This window comes from Staurois parvus, unplaced genomic scaffold (assembly GCF_062004578.1).
Source record: "Staurois parvus isolate SC_StPar_1 unplaced genomic scaffold, SC_StPar_1.0 ptg000154l, whole genome shotgun sequence".
Taxonomy (NCBI): domain Eukaryota; kingdom Metazoa; phylum Chordata; class Amphibia; order Anura; family Ranidae; genus Staurois; species Staurois parvus.
The window spans coordinates 14,400,559-14,422,646 of record NW_028317950.1 but is presented as its reverse complement, the minus strand read 5'-3'; the positions used below and the strand labels follow the sequence as shown (position 1 = coordinate 14,422,646).

At 46.1% G+C, this 22,088-nt stretch overlaps 1 protein-coding gene across 2 annotated transcripts in view; it reads left to right on the top strand.

The window, feature by feature from the left end:
• The window catches only part of GFI1B (growth factor independent 1B transcriptional repressor), a 54,085-nt gene extending 32,845 nt beyond the window's left edge, over nt 1-21,240 (top strand). For both annotated transcript variants that reach the window (XM_089675081.1, XM_089675082.1), the window contains 5 exons: nt 12,898-13,059; nt 15,014-15,279; nt 16,341-16,478; nt 16,885-17,050; nt 19,998-21,240. In XM_089675081.1, the coding sequence (XP_089531207.1) occupies nt 12,898-13,059; nt 15,014-15,279; nt 16,341-16,478; nt 16,885-17,050; nt 19,998-20,176 (911 nt within the window). In that variant the 3' untranslated portion in view covers nt 20,177-21,240. The remainder of the gene's footprint in view (nt 1-12,897; nt 13,060-15,013; nt 15,280-16,340; nt 16,479-16,884; nt 17,051-19,997) is intronic.
• Nucleotides 21,241-22,088: the final 848 nt, after the last annotated feature.

Below are 22,088 nucleotides of genomic sequence, written 5' to 3'. Positions count from 1 at the left end.
CCCCTATATACCGCCTCCTCATGCTGCTGCCAAGTCTAGAGTCTCTCATGGGTCCCTGTACGGCCTCCCATTGCTGCTGTCTCCATCGCCACACTCTGCTGCCATGTGCCACTTTCAGGTCTCTTCACACTGCTGGTGTGTTAAATTTTTTGACATAGGGTGCTGCAAGATAACGGGCCTCACATAGCTGCTGCCAGGCCCCTAATCTGCCATGGGCCCCTATATACCGCCTCCTCATGCTGCTGCCAAGTCCAGAGTCTGTCATGGTCCCTGTACGGCCTCCCATTGCTGCTGTCTCCATCGCCACACTCTGCTGCCATGTGCCACTTTCAGGTCTCTTCACACTGCTGGTGTGTTAAATTTTTTGACATAGGGTGCAGGCAGATTACGGGCCTCACATAGCTGCTGCCAGGCCCCTAATCTGCCATGGGCCCCTATATACCGCCTCCTCATGCTGCTGCCAAGTCTAGAGTCTCTCATGGGTCCCTGTACGGCCTCCCATTGCTGCTGTCTCCATCGCCACACTCTGCTGCCATGTGCCACTTTCAGGTCTCTTCACACTGCTGGTGTGTTAAATTTTTGGACATAGGGTGCAGGCAGATTACGGGCCTCACATAGCTGCTGCCAGGCCCCTAATCTGCCATGGGCCCCTATATACCGCCTCCTCATGCTGCTGCCAAGTCCAGAGTCTGTCATGGTCCCTGTACGGCCTCCCATTGCTGCTGTCTCCATCGCCACACTCTGCTGCCATGTGCCACTTTCAGGTCTCTTCACACTGCTGGTGTGTTAAATTTTTTGACATAGGGTGCAGGCAGATTACGGGCCTCACATAGCTGCTGCCAGGCCCCTAATCTGCCATGGGCCCCTATATACCGCCTCCTCATGCTGCTGCCAAGTCCAGAGTCTGTCATGGTCCCTGTACGGCCTCCCATTGCTGCTGTCTCCATCGCCACACTCTGCTGCCATGTGCCACTTTCAGGTCTCTTCACACTGCTGGTGTGTTAAATTTTTTGACATAGGGTGCAGGCAGATTACGGGCCTCACATAGCTGCTGCCAGGCCCCTAATCTGCCATGGGCCCCTATATACCGCCTCCTCCTGCTGCTGCCAGGTCCAGAGTCTCTCATGGGTCCCTGTACGGCCTCCCATTGCTGCTGTCTCCATCGCCACACTCTGCTGCCATGTGCCACTTTCAGGTCTCTTCACACTGCTGGTGTGTTAAATTTTTTGACATAGGGTGCTGCAAGATAACGGGCCTCACATAGCTGCTGCCAGGCCCCTAATCTGCCATGGGCCCCTATATACCGCCTCCTCATGCTGCTGCCAAGTCCAGAGTCTGTCATGGTCCCTGTACGGCCTCCCATTGCTGCTGTCTCCATCGCCACACTCTGCTGCCATGTGCCACTTTCAGGTCTCTTCACACTGCTGGTGTGTTAAATTTTTTGACATAGGGTGCAGGCAGATTACGGGCCTCACATAGCTGCTGCCAGGCCCCTAATCTGCCATGGGCCCCTATATACCGCCTCCTCATGCTGCTGCCAAGTCTAGAGTCTCTCATGGGTCCCTGTACGGCCTCCCATTGCTGCTGTCTCCATCGCCACACTCTGCTGCCATGTGCCACTTTCAGGTCTCTTCACACTGCTGGTGTGTTAAATTTTTTGACATAGGGTGCTGCAAGATAACGGGCCTCACATAGCTGCTGCCAGGCCCCTAATCTGCCATGGGCCCCTATATACCGCCTCCTCATGCTGCTGCCAAGTCCAGAGTCTGTCATGGTCCCTGTACGGCCTCCCATTGCTGCTGTCTCCATCGCCACACTCTGCTGCCATGTGCCACTTTCAGGTCTCTTCACACTGCTGGTGTGTTAAATTTTTTGACATAGGGTGCAGGCAGATTACGGGCCTCACATAGCTGCTGCCAGGCCCCTAATCTGCCATGGGCCCCTATATACCGCCTCCTCATGCTGCTGCCAAGTCTAGAGTCTCTCATGGGTCCCTGTACGGCCTCCCATTGCTGCTGTCTCCATCGCCACACTCTGCTGCCATGTGCCACTTTCAGGTCTCTTCACACTGCTGGTGTGTTAAATTTTTGGACATAGGGTGCAGGCAGATTACGGGCCTCACATAGCTGCTGCCAGGCCCCTAATCTGCCATGGGCCCCTATATACCGCCTCCTCATGCTGCTGCCAAGTCTAGAGTCTCTCATGGGTCCCTGTACGGCCTCCCATTGCTGCTGTCTCCATCGCCACACTCTGCTGCCATGTGCCACTTTCAGGTCTCTTCACACTGCTGGTGTGTTAAATTTTTTGACATAGGGTGCAGGCAGATTACGGGCCTCACATAGCTGCTGCCAGGCCCCTAATCTGCCATGGGCCCCTATATACCGCCTCCTCATGCTGCTGCCAAGTCCAGAGTCTGTCATGGTCCCTGTACGGCCTCCCATTGCTGCTGTCTCCATCGCCACACTCTGCTGCCATGTGCCACTTTCAGGTCTCTTCACACTGCTGGTGTGTTAAATTTTTTGACATAGGGTGCAGGCAGATTACGGGCCTCACATAGCTGCTGCCAGGCCCCTAATCTGCCATGGGCCCCTATATACCGCCTCCTCCTGCTGCTGCCAGGTCCAGAGTCTCTCATGGGTCCCTGTACGGCCTCCCATTGCTGCTGTCTCCATCGCCACACTCTGCTGCCATGTGCCACTTTCAGGTCTCTTCACACTGCTGGTGTGTTAAATTTTTTGACATAGGGTGCTGCAAGATAACGGGCCTCACATAGCTGCTGCCAGGCCCCTAATCTGCCATGGGCCCCTATATACCGCCTCCTCATGCTGCTGCCAAGTCCAGAGTCTGTCATGGTCCCTGTACGGCCTCCCATTGCTGCTGTCTCCATCGCCACACTCTGCTGCCATGTGCCACTTTCAGGTCTCTTCACACTGCTGGTGTGTTAAATTTTTTGACATAGGGTGCAGGCAGATTACGGGCCTCACATAGCTGCTGCCAGGCCCCTAATCTGCCATGGGCCCCTATATACCGCCTCCTCATGCTGCTGCCAAGTCTAGAGTCTCTCATGGGTCCCTGTACGGCCTCCCATTGCTGCTGTCTCCATCGCCACACTCTGCTGCCATGTGCCACTTTCAGGTCTCTTCACACTGCTGGTGTGTTAAATTTTTGGACATAGGGTGCAGGCAGATTACGGGCCTCACATAGCTGCTGCCAGGCCCCTAATCTGCCATGGGCCCCTATATACCGCCTCCTCATGCTGCTGCCAAGTCTAGAGTCTCTCATGGGTCCCTGTACGGCCTCCCATTGCTGCTGTCTCCATCGCCACACTCTGCTGCCATGTGCCACTTTCAGGTCTCTTCACACTGCTGGTGTGTTAAATTTTTTGACATAGGGTGCAGGCAGATTACGGGCCTCACATAGCTGCTGCCAGGCCCCTAATCTGCCATGGGCCCCTATATACCGCCTCCTCATGCTGCTGCCAAGTCCAGAGTCTGTCATGGTCCCTGTACGGCCTCCCATTGCTGCTGTCTCCATCGCCACACTCTGCTGCCATGTGCCACTTTCAGGTCTCTTCACACTGCTGGTGTGTTAAATTTTTTGACATAGGGTGCAGGCAGATTACGGGCCTCACATAGCTGCTGCCAGGCCCCTAATCTGCCATGGGCCCCTATATACCGCCTCCTCCTGCTGCTGCCAGGTCCAGAGTCTCTCATGGGTCCCTGTACGGCCTCCCATTGCTGCTGTCTCCATCGCCACACTCTGCTGCCATGTGCCACTTTCAGGTCTCTTCACACTGCTGGTGTGTTAAATTTTTTGACATAGGGTGCTGCAAGATAACGGGCCTCACATAGCTGCTGCCAGGCCCCTAATCTGCCATGGGCCCCTATATACCGCCTCCTCATGCTGCTGCCAAGTCCAGAGTCTGTCATGGTCCCTGTACGGCCTCCCATTGCTGCTGTCTCCATCGCCACACTCTGCTGCCATGTGCCACTTTCAGGTCTCTTCACACTGCTGGTGTGTTAAATTTTTTGACATAGGGTGCAGGCAGATTACGGGCCTCACATAGCTGCTGCCAGGCCCCTAATCTGCCATGGGCCCCTATATACCACCTCCTCCTGCTGCTGCCAGGTCCAGAGTCTCTCATGGGTCCCTGTACGGCCTCCCATTGCTGCTGTCTCCATCGCCACACTCTGCTGCCATGTGCCACTTTCAGGTCTCTTCACACTGCTGGTGTGTTAAATTTTTTGACATAGGGTGCTGCAAGATAACGGGCCTCACATAGCTGCTGCCAGGCCCCTAATCTGCCATGGGCCCCTATATACCGCCTCCTCATGCTGCTGCCAAGTCCAGAGTCTGTCATGGTCCCTGTACGGCCTCCCATTGCTGCTGTCTCCATCGCCACACTCTGCTGCCATGTGCCACTTTCAGGTCTCTTCACACTGCTGGTGTGTTAAATTTTTTGACATAGGGTGCTGCAAGATAACGGGCCTCACATAGCTGCTGCCAGGCCCCTAATCAGCCATGGGCCCCTATACCGCCTCCTCCTGCTGCTGCCAGGTCCAGAGTCTCTCATGCCATGTGCCACTTTCAGGTCTCTTCACACTGCTGGTGTGTTTAATTTTTTGACATAGGGTGCAGGCAGATTACGGGCCTCACATAGCTGCTGCCAGGCCCCTAATCTGCCATGGGCCCCTATATACCGCCTCCTCATGCTGCTGCCAAGTCTAGAGTCTCTCATGGGTCCCTGTACGGCCTCCCATTGCTGCTGTCTCCATCGCCACACTCTGCTGCCATGTGCCACTTTCAGGTCTCTTCACACTGCTGGTGTGTTAAATTTTTTGACATAGGGTGCTGGCAGATTACGGGCCTCCTATAGCTGCTGCCAGGCCCCTAATCTGCCATGGGCCCCTATATACCGCCTCCTCATGCTGCTGCCAAGTTCAGAGTCTGTCATGGGTCCCTGTACGGCCTCCCATTGCTGCTGTCTCCATCGCCACACTCTGCCATGTGCCACTTTCAGGTCTCCTCACACTGCTGGTGTGTTGAATTTTTTGACATAGGGTGCTGGCAGATTACGGGCCTCCTATAGCTGCTGCCAGGCCCCTAATCTGCCATAAGCCCCTATATACCGCCTCCTCATGCTGCTGCCAAGTCCAGAGTCTGTCATGGGTCCCTGTACGGCCTCCCATTGCTGCTGTCTCCATCGCCACACTCTGCCATGTGCCACTTTCAGGTCTCCTCACACACTGCTGGTGTGTTGAATTTTTTGACATAGGGTGCTGGCAGATTACGGGCCTCCTATAGCTGCTGCCAGGCCCCTAATCTGCCGTAGGCCCCTATATACCGCCTCCTCATGCTGCTGCCAGGTCCAGAGTCTCTCATGGGTCCCTGTACGGCCTCCCATTGCTGCTGTCTCCATCGCCACACTCTGCCATGTGCCACTTTCAGGTCTCCTCACACTGCTGGTGTGTTCCATTTTTTGTCATAGGGTGCTGGCAGATTATGGGCCTCCCATAACTGCTGCCAGGCCCCTAATCTGCCATGGGCCCCTATACCGACTCCTCATGCTGTGACGTTGCAACAAGGTGGAATTCAACCCTACATATGTTAGACCGCCTTTACGAACAGCAAAAGGCCATCACAGATTTCCTGATGTTAAAAGCAGATAAAGGTACTCCCTGTGTAACTTAGATGTCAGCCATTGGCAGCTCATGCGTGACACCTGCGCTTGCTCAGGCCCTTTGAGGAGGCCACGCTATTCGTGAGTCGGCAGGACTATGGGATGAACGACGTCATTCCTCTGTTGCACGTCCTGGAACAAATGCTGTTAACAATGGCTGGTCAGGGTGCGGTAGACGTGGCGCACAGATCTCAACGCCACATGGCCCCTGTGGGGGCAGGACTGGAAGAAGAGGAGGAGGTAGAGGAGGACATTGGTGCTCAGGAATTATTGAGTGAAATGGGTGGTTTTTCCACTCAGCGGACAGGAGTGGAGGAGCAGGAGCATCTGGTAGAGGAGGAGGAAGAGGAGACAGAGGACCTAGACGCACCGTGGCAGTATGCTGTGGAGATGGAGGCAGGGAGTCCCTCGCATTCCTTGGCACAAATGGCCCATAGCATGCTCGGTTGCTTGCGTAGCGACAGCCGAATAATAACCATCAGACAGAGGGATGACTTTTGGCTGTCCACCTTGTTGGACCCTCGCTACCGTTCAAAAATGGTGGCCTTTTTCACACCTGCTGAGAGGGAGGCCAAAATAACGTACTATAAAAAACACCTATGTAGTCAGCTGGTCTCTGCCTGTCTGCGCCAACGTCCATCCTCAGACACTGTGGGCCCTGTGCGCTCGTGTTCCGCTGCCATGGCAGCAGGGGAGGGGTGGGGTGGTAGGAGCAGTGGCAGCTCCACCAGCAGCGGCTGCCTCAGTCTGCAGTCGATGATGAGTAGCTTTCTTCACCAGCGCAGTGAGGAAACTACTAACCAGCCGCAGCAGCAGCAGCAGCATCAGGTGGACCTGGAGCAGGACCTCAAACAACAGGCTTAGGCCTACTTGGACAGCACCCTGCCAACCGAGGTAGACAATCCCCTTGACTACTGGGCAACGAAACTTGACCTTTGGCCCCAACTAGCTGAATTTGCCCTTGAAAGGCTGTCATGCCCGGCCAGTAGCGTGGCATCGGAGCGCGTGTTTAGTGCGGCAGGAGGTATTGCAACTCCGCGGAGGACACGACTGTCCACCCAAAGTGTGGAGAGACTCACGTTTGTGAAAATGAATCAGGCGTGGATTAGTCTGGATTTCAAACCACCAGTTCCTGACACAACTGACTAAATCCGCCATGAATCATGCCCCAAACATGTGCCACTTTCAGGTCTCCTCACACTGCTGGTGTGTTCCATTTTTTGTCATAGGGTGCTGGCAGATTACGGGCCTCCCATAGCTGCTGCCAGGCCCCTAATCTGCCATGGGCCCCTATACCGCCTCCTCATGCTGCTGCCAAGTCCAGAGTCTCTCATGGGTCCCTGTACGGCCTCCCATTGCTGCTGCCTCCATCGCCACACTCTGCCATGTGCCACTTTCAGGTCTCCTCACACTGCTGGTGTGTTCCATTTTTTGTCATAGGGTGCTGGCAGATTACGGGCCTCCCATAGCTGCTGCCAGGCCCCTAATCTGCCATGGGCCCCTATACCGCCTCCTCATGCTGCTGCCAGGTCCAGAGTCTCTCATGGGTCCCTGTACGGCCTCCCATTGCTGCTGTCTCCATCGCCACACTCTGCCATGTGCCACTTTCAGGTCTCCTCACACTGCTGGTGGGTTCCATTTTTTGTCATAGGGTGCTGGCAGATTACGGGCCTCCCATAGCTGCTGCCAGGCCCGTAATCTGCCATGGGCCCCCGTACCGACTCCTCATGCTGCTGCCAGGCCCGTAATCTGTCATGGGCCACTGTTGTCGCTTGTTGGCATATTCCGCTCGTTCAGATGCTCCTTCTCCTGCTACTCCTCTTCACGGATTCCGTCAGCAGTCTTTCTTGGAATCCGTTTCCAAGAGACAACAGTTTGCGAGCACGCACCCGACGGTGCAGAAGCTGAACGTCCTCCTGTCCAAGTTGCTGCTGCCAGGCTCGTAATCTGTCATGCGCCCCTGTACCGCCTCCTCATGCTGCTGCCAGGTCCAGAGTGTGTCATGGGCCCCCGTACCGACTCCTCATGCTGCTGCCAGGCCCGTAATCTGTCATGGGCCCCTGTACCGCCTCCCCATGCTGCTGCCAGGTCCAGAGTGTGTCATGGGTCCCTGTACGGCCTCCCATTGCTGCTGCCAGGCCCGTAATCTGCCATGGGCCCCTGTACCGACTCCTCATGCTGCTGCCAGGCCCGTAATCTGTCATGGGCCCCTGTACCGCCTCCTCATGCTGCTGCCAGGTCCAGAGTGTGTCATGGGTCCCTGTACGGCCTCCCATTGCTGCTGTCTCTATCGCCACACTCTGCCATGTGCCACTTTCAGGTCTCCTCACACTGCTGGTGGTTTCCATTTTTGTCATAGGGTGCTGTATGGCCTCCCATTGCTGCTGCCTCCACCGCCACACTGTGGCTCCACACTCTGGTTTTGGCCCCGTGACTGCCCAAATGAGTGAAGTGTGCGGTGATTCTAAGATCGACGGCACTCATCTGCATGTCATACTGACTGACAGTATTATTTCTCTTCCCCAGCAGACTCCAAGGGCATTTAAATTAAAGGTACAGTGTTCTGCACTAATATTAAGTCTCTCTGAAGCCTAGAAACACCCTTTTTTAAGTTAAATTCACAGCGAATTTATTCGACTCGAATCGAATATTGTCCACGAATTCGCCGAATCAGTCGAATCGAATTTTTCATTTCTTCGCTCATCTCTAGGAGTAGTGCTACATATACTTTTACTCACCATCCAGACATTTTTAAGACATGTACCTTTTCTAAAACAGCTCCATCCTTAAAGGTAGGGCAATGTTGTAGAACATCTAACTATTGTGCAGGGCTGGTTATCCTTTCAGTGTCTGAGGCTGCCTGTTATATGGAGATTTTAGAAATGTACATGTAGGAAAGCTTGGCTGAGATATTTTATTTCAGCTGTTCTGGGCATGACGAGGATTCTGTTATGATATGTTTTCTCAGCTCAATCAAAGCCGGATCTCCAGACATAAATAAATTGGCCAAGTGTCTATATAAACATTGCGGTTTCTCAGTCACACACACGCTGTGTCAACACATGCATTTTGTAGCACAGGTTTTAGCAAATTACACATAAATCATACACGCAGTCATAGCTCTGTGACTGTGCTGTTTACCAACATTTACTTCATTAAGGCAGTTTAATATTACCCAGCATGCATAGCATAAGGGAGCCAGGTTGTGCGAAACACATGAGAATAGCATATCTAGTGATTTATTAATGATATATTATGTGCATAAATTTCCATCCTAATTGTGGACCTTGGAAACACCAGCTACACCTAAGGCCTCATGTACACATGAACTCACCTAGTTGTTAAACTCTCTTGGCAGCAGAAAAACGTTAAACGCGGCAAAAACACGTGTAAACGGAGTACGGCGTTTAGCGCTTGGACGTTTATTCATATGATTGGCCAGAATATTTTCCATTGACATAGATAAACGTCCAAGCGCTAAACGCGGCTAGCGTTTAGCCACTTTTACATACGGTTTCGCCAAAATTTTCCTCTCTTAAACGCAATTATGGAATGTTTAGCTGCCCCTAAACTCTGCAGCTCCTAAACTCTGATAAAAGCCTATGTGTACATGGACAGATTTTTATTGAGTTGAGTTCAGGGGCTTTGGCAAAAAAACGCAAAATTCTCCTAAACTCATGTTTAGGAGCAGCAGTGTACATGAGGCCTTAGGGTTCATGTACACGGGGCATTTGGAAAACTCTTCTGAACGATGGAAACTGACTGCTGGAAAACGTAGGTTAAAAAATGTAATTTTGCATACCGCGTTTATGTGTGTTTGCGTATAGAAGCGTTTTTAAGGGCTCGTTCACACTTGGCTGTTTTACCAATGCTTGCCAAATGCCCCTCTAGCCGCCGCATGCGAGGTTTAGCTGCGCTTGCTAGACGTTTGCCGAGCGTTAATAACGCCCCACAAACGCCTATAATGCAGTTTGAGTGGTGTTACTGCTCCGGAAACACCCCGCAACCGCACCGCAAACGTCGGCCGGGCGTTTGCAGAGCGGCACCATAGACAAGAATAGGAGGCTTCAACGCCTCCTGACTTGACCAGAGGCGTCCGTTTTGCCGCGATGCAACGCAACGCGACCGCTCCCGCAAATGCTTTTTAATAAACAATTATACCCATTTAACCCCTTATTAACCCTAAGTAAATCCTACCTAGCCCTAATCAACTCCTTTCTCACCTTGTCCCCATAGCTATTTTTTTTCTACTACTTTTTTAAATAGAATGTATTGCTAAATCTCTTATGGGACTTCATATCACAGCTTTATAGTAGAAATACAATAGTAATTTTATTCGTACAAATTAAAAAAAAAGTAAGAACCAAACATATATATATCTTTTAATGCATTACATCATACAACGAGTATACAAAACTACTTGTCATAGATAGCGTCATAGATTTGATGTGTTTCCATTCAGCTGATGCATTTCAGAGATACATAGCTTCTTCCTCAGGGGTATCAGGGATTCCACATCAAAAGATGACAATTATTACATGGAGAAAAATCCGTAGCGTATAAAAACAACAAATATAGATATCACCATTTGACCCAGATGGACAGAGCAGGCGTGCAGATAACCAAGGATCATGGGCAGCAGAAGGGAGTAAAGGCACCCAAAGACCGCTGAGGCCTACAGGATGTCAGTCACGTAGTTTGTTAGTTCATTAGGGGTGTTCATAAAGTTTTAAATATTTTCAAGTTTCAATGCCATATACTCATTCTGCCTACAATCTCAAAGGCATGGAATAAAGTCTGCAGCCACTCAAAGCAAGAGACACCAATCACTAATAATAATAATACTTTTTTTTTATTTATTGTGTTTCTGTAAACCAGCCTTTCTCAACCAGGGTGCCCAGTCACCCTGTGGTGCCTTGAGGTTTCTTCAGGGGTGCCTTGGCAAAATGTCTAAAAGTTGTCCAAAACTTGTATACAAGCCTGACTTTTAGTTACATAAAGCCACAGATCTTCATTTTGCGCCATTACAACCTTCTAGCCATCGGCATCCTGGCAACCAATGACATCATCAGTTGATGAGGAGGATGTCAATTGCCTGCACAACATCCTTTTTTGACTCTCTCCTGCCCCTCTCCATCAGTGCTGGGGTCACATTAGCTCAGTGATGGAGAAACACTGAGAGAAACACTGTAATACTAGTCAGTACCAGGGTGCAAAAGTGTATTTGATTTGGAAGAATAAATCACTTCCAACGTTGGGTGTCCTACATGTGTGGATGTTGCTGCGTTATATAAAACTATTAGAATAGTTTTTTTACATTTTAGAATGGGGTGCCTTAAGACTGTCCATAATTTTAAAGGGTGCCTTGACTGAAAAAAAGGTTGAGAAACACTGCTGTAAACAAATATCACAAAATAAAAAAATGTTTGATTCATTAATACATTTCCCTGCTTTATTGCAGAAAGGTAATATTTGTATAATTATAAAAAGAACAAATTATTATTATAGTTATTATTTTTCTTATTACTGTCATTATTACAAGTAGTTATATAGCGCTTTATTGATTGTACATTCACATAAGTCCCTGCCCTCGGGGAGCTTACAGTCTAAGGCCCTTATATCTTATGCATGTATACAAATAGTTACAAATAGTAGGGCCAATATAGGCAGGAACCAATTAACCTACCAGTGGAGTTGTTTTACTAAAACTGGAGAGAGCAAAATCTGGTGCAGTTGTGTATGGTAGTCAATCAGCTTCTAACTTCAGCTTGTTCAATGAAGCGTTGACAATAAAACCTGGAAGCTGATTGGTTACTATGAAGAGCTGCACCAGATTTTGCACTCTCCAGTTTTAGTAAATCAAACCCAACATGTCTTTGGAGTGTGATAGAAAACTGGAGTACTTTGAGGAAACCCACACAACACAAGCACAGGAAGAACATGCAAACTCCATGCACGTAGTGTTCTGGTTGAGATAAAATATAAAAGCTTTGTTTGTCCCCCAGAAAGATAGTTGTATTACTTTATAGTCATTAGAGCAGAACTAAAGGCCACTGCACTTGGCTAGCCATCAACAATGCGAAGCCTGCAAGCTCCCTCGCCACTGGTAAAATCTTAGTCCAGTATTTTTCTGGATTCTGCATCTTTGAATCTACTTGATTAGCCAGCCCAGGATGCCTTAACTCCCCTGCATGAGCACAGTAGTTAATATATTCCCAATGCCAAAAAATGTACACTGAGCTGCCCAAGCACTGTTCAGTTTACCTTTAGGAGAAGCAAAGGAGGAATTATTGGAATGAAACATTGTTGGCAGGTAGGCTTCTATTGCAGAATAGACTGTATGTTTCATTCAAAGCAATGTTTCATTCTAAGGCTATAGTTCCACTTTAAGCAACGGCAGTGTTATCACAGAAATAATAGACTGAAATATGAAAATTGCTTTTATCTTTAAGGGGTATACATGTGCAACAACTGAAGTGGTTAAAGGTACATATACATTTTGCAATTATAACTCATTCACAGGGCACCATGTAGACCCAAATTTCTTTGAGGCATTCCCCCGGCCAGCTGGTACCCTGACTGCTAATGGTTACCTATTGCTCTGAAATGTAGCTAGTCTAAGGTTGCAAATACATAGACTGCTGGGCTCACAAACTACCTTTTTTATGCACTGCAGCAGTCTGTGGGAAATTTAAGACAGCATTATGGGGCTAGCAATGCCAAGCCTGCTTCTGCCTACTCTTTTCTTGGTCTTACATAAAATCCATCTAGGGAACGTGACAAGATCAGGGGCAGACTGACAACTCATAGGGCCCCCGGGCAATAGGGGATCATGGGGCCCCTGTATCCTTGCCCAAACTCAAAAAAGCCTATGAAAAAGGTACCAGGGGCATCTCATGGGGCCCCCTACTGACCCCGTGCCCTCGGGCAGTGCCCGAGTTTCTAAATGGTCAGTCTGCCCCTGGACAAGATCTTTTGTTATTCTTTGTCTTTGTAATGTTAGTGATAGTCGGAAATTCTGGAGGAAATCTACAATAAAGGAACCTATTGGGTAATATAAAATGACAAAAACCACACAAAACTGACAGGTTGGATTGCGTTGTCCTTCAAGCTTTGATTTGAGTTTGAAGATGCTTGGCTTATTTCATGTCTTATTGTTCAGTTGCTGATATAATAAGGATTAATGGTAAATATTAATCCCTGTTGCTTTTGAGTAGATCAACAATCTAAGGATCCACTAGAAGGAGGTCTACTGTGCAGTGACCACAAAGAAAACAGCCCTGAAGACCAGGCCAGGAGCAAGTCTCAGGAGTACCAAATAGATGAGAAGGGGAAGTCAACATTTCTATCCAAAAGCAACTCAAGCCCTTCCACACCAGGTATTCTGCTAAATTATTATTTCCACCCTGTTTACCCCAAATAGAAAAAGCCAGTAAATACCCTAACAGAAGTATGTTATAATGTAAAATGAAAGAATTAATAGAAGAAATGGAAACTTGAATGGGCTCGTTACTTTACTTACCACCAGTGGACAACTCTAAAAGCGCTTAAGATGTTATCTGTCTGCCTTCACACAGTCTATCCGTGTCATGATTGTCACGCTGTACCTTTCATAGAAGATGTCAGCCACCCAACTTCAGCATGGAGGACATACTTGCAGGAAGCTTCAGCTAGGCTGCTCCATGCAAGTTTAGATGTGAGGAAGTACACCTAAATGCAGAATTATACATGTGTCCTGCATTACAATATATATGACGGGTCCCCCATTCATATTTGGATTTCCCTTGCCAGACCCAGTGTCTTTGCTTGAAAAGAACAAATGCAGATTGCTGAGGAGTGGCTTTTATATTTCTGTGTTTGTTGAGGCGACTCTTTTTGCCCCAGATTGCAAGGAATAATAGGCAGGCAATGAGGGGTGATTGTTGGGCACCACCCTTTTTATACCGATGTTGGGCTTTACCACATACTTAAAGCATAATAGCCATATTCAGTAAAAGATATCAAAAGTCTTTAAGACTTAAAGGATAAGATCACCTTGGGAACATGTTACATGTTCCACCCGTTTTTAAGGTGGAACATGTAACATGTTCCCAATGCTACATTCGGAAGTACTTACTATTACTTACTATTTTGGTACACACAGAATTTCCCTAGCAAAAAACACATACGTTGTAAAAAACTCATTCATTTAAGATAAATTCTCCATCCTGCTCCTTCAATTTGTCATGTCAAAAATAAACATTAACCCCATTAACCATTGGAAAATCAAACAAACATTGTAAAAGCAAAACATTTCAAACCAAATTTTATTGGTGTAGGACCATGCACTGTGGAAAAATGCAAAACGTTTGCATTTTTTGCACCACACCACCTATTACAATTGCATTGTGGTGTGAACGGGACACATAAAAACAATTTTTTTCTATATGCCCTCGTGGTGACTGGCATTGATCAGTTGCAGATAAATGCAGGTTTCCTCATATAGTGTGAACAAGCCCTAAGATACTGTATATAACCAATGCCTTATTACAGTTGACTGTATCAACATCTCACCTTCTGTCTTTGCCATTACAAGAATATGAGTAATGCAAAGTAAAGTAGAACTTTTGCTTATTCTAATGCAATCTTATATGCGTTATCCTTTCATGCTTGAATTGACAGATCTTTTTAAGTGAGTAGTATTATGGCTTTATTGTTTTACAGCAGGCCTGTTGGGGTCAACAGAGTAGAGTTGATTGTGGTGGTTAAGTAGGATGGTGGATGTACACTTCTCAAATCTCTTCACCATCCCACAATTCCTTACAGAGACATTTTAATACAAGAGAATCTAAGCTTATTTATATAGAAGTAGTTCCCTTTTTATTTTGTTGAATTATAGGCATTAATAATCTTTGAGGAATTTTGGGCTGGTGAAAGGATGGGCCTAACCCTTGAAGGTCTGGGTGCCTTTGGAAACACCACATAAGCCAAGGTTGAATTTCTATCCCCATTACTCCAAAGGACAGTTGTCTCAACCTATTGCAAACTGCTCTATTCTTATTTTGTTAAATTATATCAAATTAACACAACAGAAGCAGTGCATAGTTTGACCAAAGGAGAAAGTTAAGTGGATAAAAGACTCGCCGGGAATCACGTTCTCATGATTCAGCAAGTGAAGTTAGGGTAATAGTCAAACTAAACATGACTATTTAAGTAAGGCTTATTGAAGGCTATCTAATAAGGAAACACAAAGCAAACTATCTATTCCAGTTACCAAGTTGCCTAATATGGTAGACTTTTATCATATAGGTGGGTATAAAGTATTATTTTATCATTCTTCATTGCTTTTTCCAGGCATTTCCTTGTCCTTGTTTCCTCTAAAAGCCTACAGTTCTCCTGGTTTGTCTGCTTTCTACAAGCAGAACTTCTCATGGGACTCCCTAAACTCTGCCTACAGCTTCAAGCAAATCCCATCCCATCTACACCCTTCCATGTTGCAGCACTCCATAAACTTGTACAATAGTTCTTCTACGACTGACTCAAGCTATGATCACCCTCTGAATTACAGCATGGGGTACACTTCAGCTATGGAAACCTACCACTGTGTAAAGTGCAGCAAAGTAAGTTTGAACCATTGCTTTGCTTTTCAGTTCAGGTGACCCTGCATGGACTTAACATTAGGCCTTTTTAATTATTTCTGGCACAATTAAATGTACGAGAAACTGCAGTCAAAATGCATAATGACAGCTTGGACATTAGGATCAAAGGATAAATTCTGATCTCTTTGTTTTCTGCACGCTGTTCCAGTTTCATTGATTGTAAAGTGCAGATCTCATTGCACCCATGTATTCATTAAAAGCATCATCATTTTACAAGCATGAATAGGAACTAAAATTAATATTTTGGCTATTTTATATATGTGTATATAGATTTTCAGCCAGCAGTGGACTGTGTCCACTGTCCAGATATACATAAGTGTGAGAAGAAGTTACCCATCTAGTATAAATGGATTCCCAAGTGCCAGAAGGCCCTTGTGAAGCTACACAGTCTGCTCCAATGGAACATTCACCCCTGCCCCCGCCCCTTGCATGTTGCATCCCTGCACCATCTTTATGCCTTATTCATGCTTGTATGATCTTCTACATTGTTTTGATGAATATTGCTTTAAAGCAGTCCATTCACTATGATTGGTCTGCCAACAATGGACCAAAAAAGGAATATGATAGAAGCAAAATGGAGCTGTGTGAGAGCTTCATCTTATGATGCCCCAGGGGCAAATTCCTTCTCATTACAGCACTGGCACTGTGCTTAGTCAGTCTCATTGAGCAATGATTTAGAAAATGTCCATGCAGATGTTCAGAAGAGGAGGTAGTCATGTAACCTAAGTTAGAAAACTGACAGAATGTGGAAACTGCCAAAGCTGATCTTTCCATCTGAAACCTTTATGCCTGGCTGTCATATTGATCCAATGCATATAATACTTCCCATGATCCAGACTCCAGACTTGGAACAAGTGCTTTTATTGCTGGCTGTGCCACCACTGAAGAGGTTTACCCTCACTTTTTCAACTGTTGGCCACACATGAAATCTCTCCAATTGGAACATTTACAACAATAAAACCTGACTGGTTCTACCTTGGCTAGAATTACACTTTAAAGGCTTTTTGTATATTTTTCTACAGGTTTTCTCTACTTCCCATGGTCTTGAGGTACATGTACGAAGATCTCACAGCGGGACTAGGCCATTTGTTTGTGATATTTGTGGAAAGTCATTTGGTCATGCAGTGAGCCTGGAGCAGCACCTTAATGTCCACTCACAGGTGAGAAACAAAGCAATTAATAGTTGGAGACTATCAAATACAATCCCTTCGAAATATGGACATGGCTAAGTGGAGGTGGGCAGGTCTCAGCAGAACATGGCGGAAAACTTTAAGCTATTCATTTACATGGCATCACATGTTCTTAGACATTTTAGCTTCTGCTGAAGAATCTCACAGTAGCTCAGTGGCCACAAATGAGAGTAAACATTTCCTAAAAGAAATACAAGGGCTTCCATTGCTGACTTCCTTCTGAAAATACACTTGACTACCTATTCTTACGTTCTGGATTTAATACTTTCTGGGTCACTGACATGAGAACCTCCCAACATTCACCAAAAATGAATTTATCAGTTTTAGTTGGTATTTATAAAACTTCCTTCAGTGACTAACACCTGACTTCTTTCAGGAAAGGAGCTTCGAATGCAAGATGTGTGGAAAGACATTTAAGCGCTCCTCTACCTTGTCTACCCATTTGCTCATCCACTCCGACACACGGCCCTACCCCTGTCAGTTCTGTGGAAAGCGTTTCCATCAAAAGTCTGACATGAAGAAGCATACTTACATTCACACAGGTAAGTAATTACTAAAGAATATCCTGTACCTCCATGTTATAGGAAAAAGGATTTAATCAACCCCAGGTGTCAAGCAAAATCAGGAATATGATAACGGATAAAGGAATTACTGCCATTTTAGACAAAGTAAAAAAATCTACTTTGTTTACCTAAATTGAAGGAATATACAATTTTCCCTTGATCACTTGCAGATTGATCATGGTTCCAATGACTGCAGAAACATGTACAATGCTAATGCTAATCCTGCTGCAAGATGACCAGAGTGGGGAATTAATTTCTGTATAACTTCTAAACCAGGGATAAGCTTATGAAGCAAACACAACAAACTCTTCCTTTAGTACTAGGGATAGAATTCTGTGGGCTGAAGAAAGTAAACCCTGCATAATATACCATGGCAACTTATTGATTGGTGTTGGTGTTCATAAAGGATGTAGTTTATTGTGACATACGTTTTCACATCTTCCGGCATCAGCTTACTTTGTGGCTCTTGGTATTTGACCACATGACATCTTAGAGCTGCAAACGAAGATTGTGATGAAGGCCAACTCTGCCAGATGGTGTGACTGTAGGCCTGGACAGGGAGCAAGTAGCTAAATAATGTCCATCATCTGTTCCTGACTGCGGGTCCACTCTCATTATTATCTGAATGTTGAAGTATCTTCACTGAGGGCCATCAAACCAAGATATCTTATTAGTACTGGGCGGATGAGCAAATCCCCACCCAGTTCTCCCCTGCTCTGAACAATTAGTGTGCATAGCTAGAATTATGCCATGACTGTTGTACATAATTAGAATTGAAGTATGCATTAAAGCTGAACTCCGGACACCTTTTGCAAAACCTGATATCACCTTGACAAGTAGCGATGACATCAACACTGAGCGGTGTATACACTTTATTAGTGAAATAATTTTATTGAGAAACTACAGCCAGTTATTGTTTTGGACATAGTGGGGAAGAGTTAGACCCTCTGTCATTACACCAGCTTTGGTTTATGCTCCTGTTGGCAATGGCCACTGGGACAGGATGAATATCTTCTTGGTCAAACAGATGGCTATCAAAACCTGATTTTAAGGGTTTTAACCCTTCCGAACTCCACTTGAACAAAAAAAATTGTTGGGGTTTCACTTTCTTTTTAAAAGGTAATTTTATTAAATAAAGTTTTCCACTTGTACAAAATAGACAAAGATAGATCTACAGATACACAAGTGTTAAAAATTGTACAATGTCAAAAAATGTACAGTACAGACAAGCAGTAGATTTCATATTGTAGTTTGAAATATGTCTGATAGTACACTTTAAATTAATAAATTAACCTGCGCAATGTTCATTAGAAACATTATATGCACTCTTCTCTAAACAATATTTAAAGGTTTCACTTTAATCCTTCAATAGGTTCCTGGGTCCTATTATTTTATTCCACTTGCCATATCTTAGTCTGAAAGTTCAACATGTACCAGAGGTCCCCTGCCATATGACTGTTGCTGCCTTGTCAACTCCCCAACCTCACATGCTTTTTTCCAGCCCTTGAGTACACAGAGAGTAAAGTCAGGCAGCTGACATGGCAGAACTTCATAAGACTTCATTCAAGAGTTGAAGCTTACACAGGGCTTAAAGATGGCCATACACTGCTTGCTGTTTGACCGATTCCTGCTGGCTCAATGGACATTCGAACCACACATGGTCCTGTCAGCATAAGTTATCTATCTATCTATCTATCTATCTATCTATCTATCTATCTATCTATTCTTTATTTATATAAAACAATTTCTTGCAACAGCACGCATAAAAAGAGGAAGCCATCGAGGGGTGTGCAGTAAGGCACTTTCAACAGTTCATAGTTAACATTAGTCATTAGCATACCGTATAAAGAATTCAAGAGATCATACATGGCCGCCATGTCTCTGGGTCTCAAATAGTACAGGTGTGTGCTTTAAAAGCACCTAAAAGAGGTATTATCACAAGAAATGGTTCCCTCGTGAAGAAAAAAAAAATAAACTGGGTGGAAAAGATATAAATATTACAATGAGGTATAGGAGGACATATCGCATACCCTATGCTCGTCCAAGCCTATTAGGGGTGGGACCCTATCGCTTACTCACAAAGCTACAGTAGTGAGCCTGGATGAGGCTGTGGGGCCTGTGCTACCATTGCACTGAAGTATTGGTCACCCAGTCATTAGGAGGGAAAAGAGGACGAACAAAACCTACCAGAAAAACTAGACTAACAAAAACAATTACAGACAGGATGCAGATCCAGCAATATTAAGAATAAACCTAGAATCCTCTCTGTTTAAGGCAGTAGTTAGCCTCAGGGCCTCGGATAACTCATTTGACAAGCTCTGCTAGAATAGCGCATGATGGAGGGAATGCGGGCAGGTGTGTATGGGGGGGGGGTAAGTCCCAAGTAACCCGGAACTATAGTGGATCTAAGTAGCCCAAATGGAGTAAAACCTTTAATATTTATCCTTGCATTTGGCCATCCATTCTTCCACTTCCATTCTATTGGTCACCAATCACACCCTGTCTGTCCAACTAGGGATCTGGGGTTTCTTCCAATAGGCTGGGATTAGGCATCTGGCTGCGTTGAGGAGGTAGGGCAAAACGCACGTCATATAATGTCTGAGAGGAGAATGTAGCAAAAAGTGAATCAGTGAGTCAGGAATATCAAAATCCAGGATGAGTTGATGTCCATCCAGAATGGACATATCTCGGGACGCTCCCACTAAATATGTAGGGATGTGCCGCGTTGACCACAGTCCCTCCACCAGGTGCTAGACTGAGAAGTGTAGATGACTGCCAGCTTGGAGGGCACCCTTTACCAGCACGTAAGCTACTTATAACTATTCTCTTGCATCTTCATGTCAGTAGAGCTGGAGTAAGGCTGCGGGGGATTACCATATTTCAGAAACAGATGATTAAAGGCTCCTTTTCCTTATTATGTTTCTAGGAGAAAAGCCACACAAATGCCAGGTCTGCGGAAAAGCATTCAGTCAGAGCTCCAACCTCATCACACACAGCCGTAAGCACACAGGTTTCAAACCGTTCACCTGTGATTTGTGCGGTAAAGGCTTTCAACGCAAAGTGGACCTTCGCAGACACAGAGAAAACCAACACGGATTAAAATGACTTTTAACAGCAGCTCCAATCTGAGTATACAGGGACACCATCCTCAACTGATTCTTCACCTGTGATCAGAAGAGATGAATCAACCAGTTCTGCTTTTTTCCTTTGGAAACACCAACAAGGAGATCTCTGCAGAGAAGTTCTCCACCCACCCAATCTATTAATAGAGGGGTCCTACTCCCTTCCTGGATTTTTCATCTAGTTAAAGTATATGGTGTCAAAAGTTTTGTTCTAGTTTTTGACAGAGTAAGGAATGTTGACAAGTTCTATTGTTAGTCAGGTTCTACTTCCTACCTGTGTTCCAACTGAAGAGATTTCAGGTTCTGTCAGGTTCTACTTTCTGCCCCAGATATACAGGAAATGAGAATGTTGTATCTTTAAAATGAGCTGAAATTCCATCTTTGCAGGTTTTTACAGAAACAAGTTTCCCCATGGGGAAATTTACCCCTATGTCTTTTTTGTTGACAGCTGTAAAATTTTGATTTTCTTCCTGAAACCACAAGTGCCATCTTAATAGCATCATGGTCCCCTGGGCAAAATAATGCATGCTGGGCACTTACCAGGGAGATGGTGACCTGTGGTGCATGTAGTGTGCTGCAGCAAACAGTGGGTGTGGCTAAATTATGCCTGTTTAGTCTGATTATATTTTTTTTATAATGTTTTAATTATCTTTTTACAAATATTTTTTTACCTTTTTGCACAACGCTGTTAGGGGGTCTTTGGTGAGATACCAGGGGTATAAACAGACCCCTGAAGTCTCACTTTTGAGACAGAGAAAGGGACTGAGGAAATACATTCCCAAGTTCCTTCTGCAGCCTTAGCTGCACTGAAGATGAATGAACAGGAGACAGAGGCTCCTGTTCATTCATAAACTGACGCATAGTAAACACGGTTTACTATACTTCCGTTATGAATGAGCACAGTGAGTGATCAGTTCAGATCTATCACTGTGTTCATTCAGAAAAGGAATGGGCCAGTAATTACATATTTACAACCCCCTTCCCCCACTCTCCATGCAGTAGATCTCTCTGTTTGCCTGCAGCTGCTGGTGGGAGAGCAGAGAATCAAGCAGCATTGGGGGGGGGGGGGGGGGGCACACAGGGGGACCCAGGCAGCAGGAGGGATCTAAAAGAGGGAGTGATCAGTGCTGTGGATAGGGTAAATGACTAGGACCAATATTTTGTGGCACTCCTTGCAGCAGCTGAAAGCCGGCAAGTGGGAGAAGGACATGCTGGCTTTCAGCTGCTGCAGCCACATAGAAAATCGGTTCCAGTTATTTCCTCCACCCCCTGCACTGATGGCTCACTCTGACCACATGTGATTCCCCTTGTTAGGGTGAGGGGGGATGCAAGGTGCCTGTGTGATAAGACAGCCCTGGACACCACGGCCTCACAGATACAGTTACTCTTCTGGACTCTATGCAAGTTTTAGGAAACAATGTGGCCGCAGTTCCAGCTTATAATCGGAAGTGATATAATTTGCACGTGACCTCCTAAGGCACTCCCTCCTTCTATCCACTTCCTTCAGTTACATATAATTATGCTCAGAAATTTGCATACCCTGGCAGAAATTGTAAAATGTTGGCATTGATGTTGAAAATATGACTGATCTAAGGATAGTAATCATATGAAGCCATTTATTATCACATAGTTGTTTGGCTCCTTTTTAAATCATAATAATAACAGAAATCACCCAAATGGCCCTGATCAAAGGTTTCCATACCCTGAAATTTTTGGCCTTGGTAAAGACACACAAGGTGGCACACACAGGTTCAAATGGCCAGTAAACGTTTAAAAAGGATCCCAACAAATACAGTCATGGCCAAAAATATTGACAATCCTGAATTTTTTTAGATAATGCATCACTTCGCCCAGAAAATTGTTGCAATTGCAAATGTTTAGACATTCTCATTTTT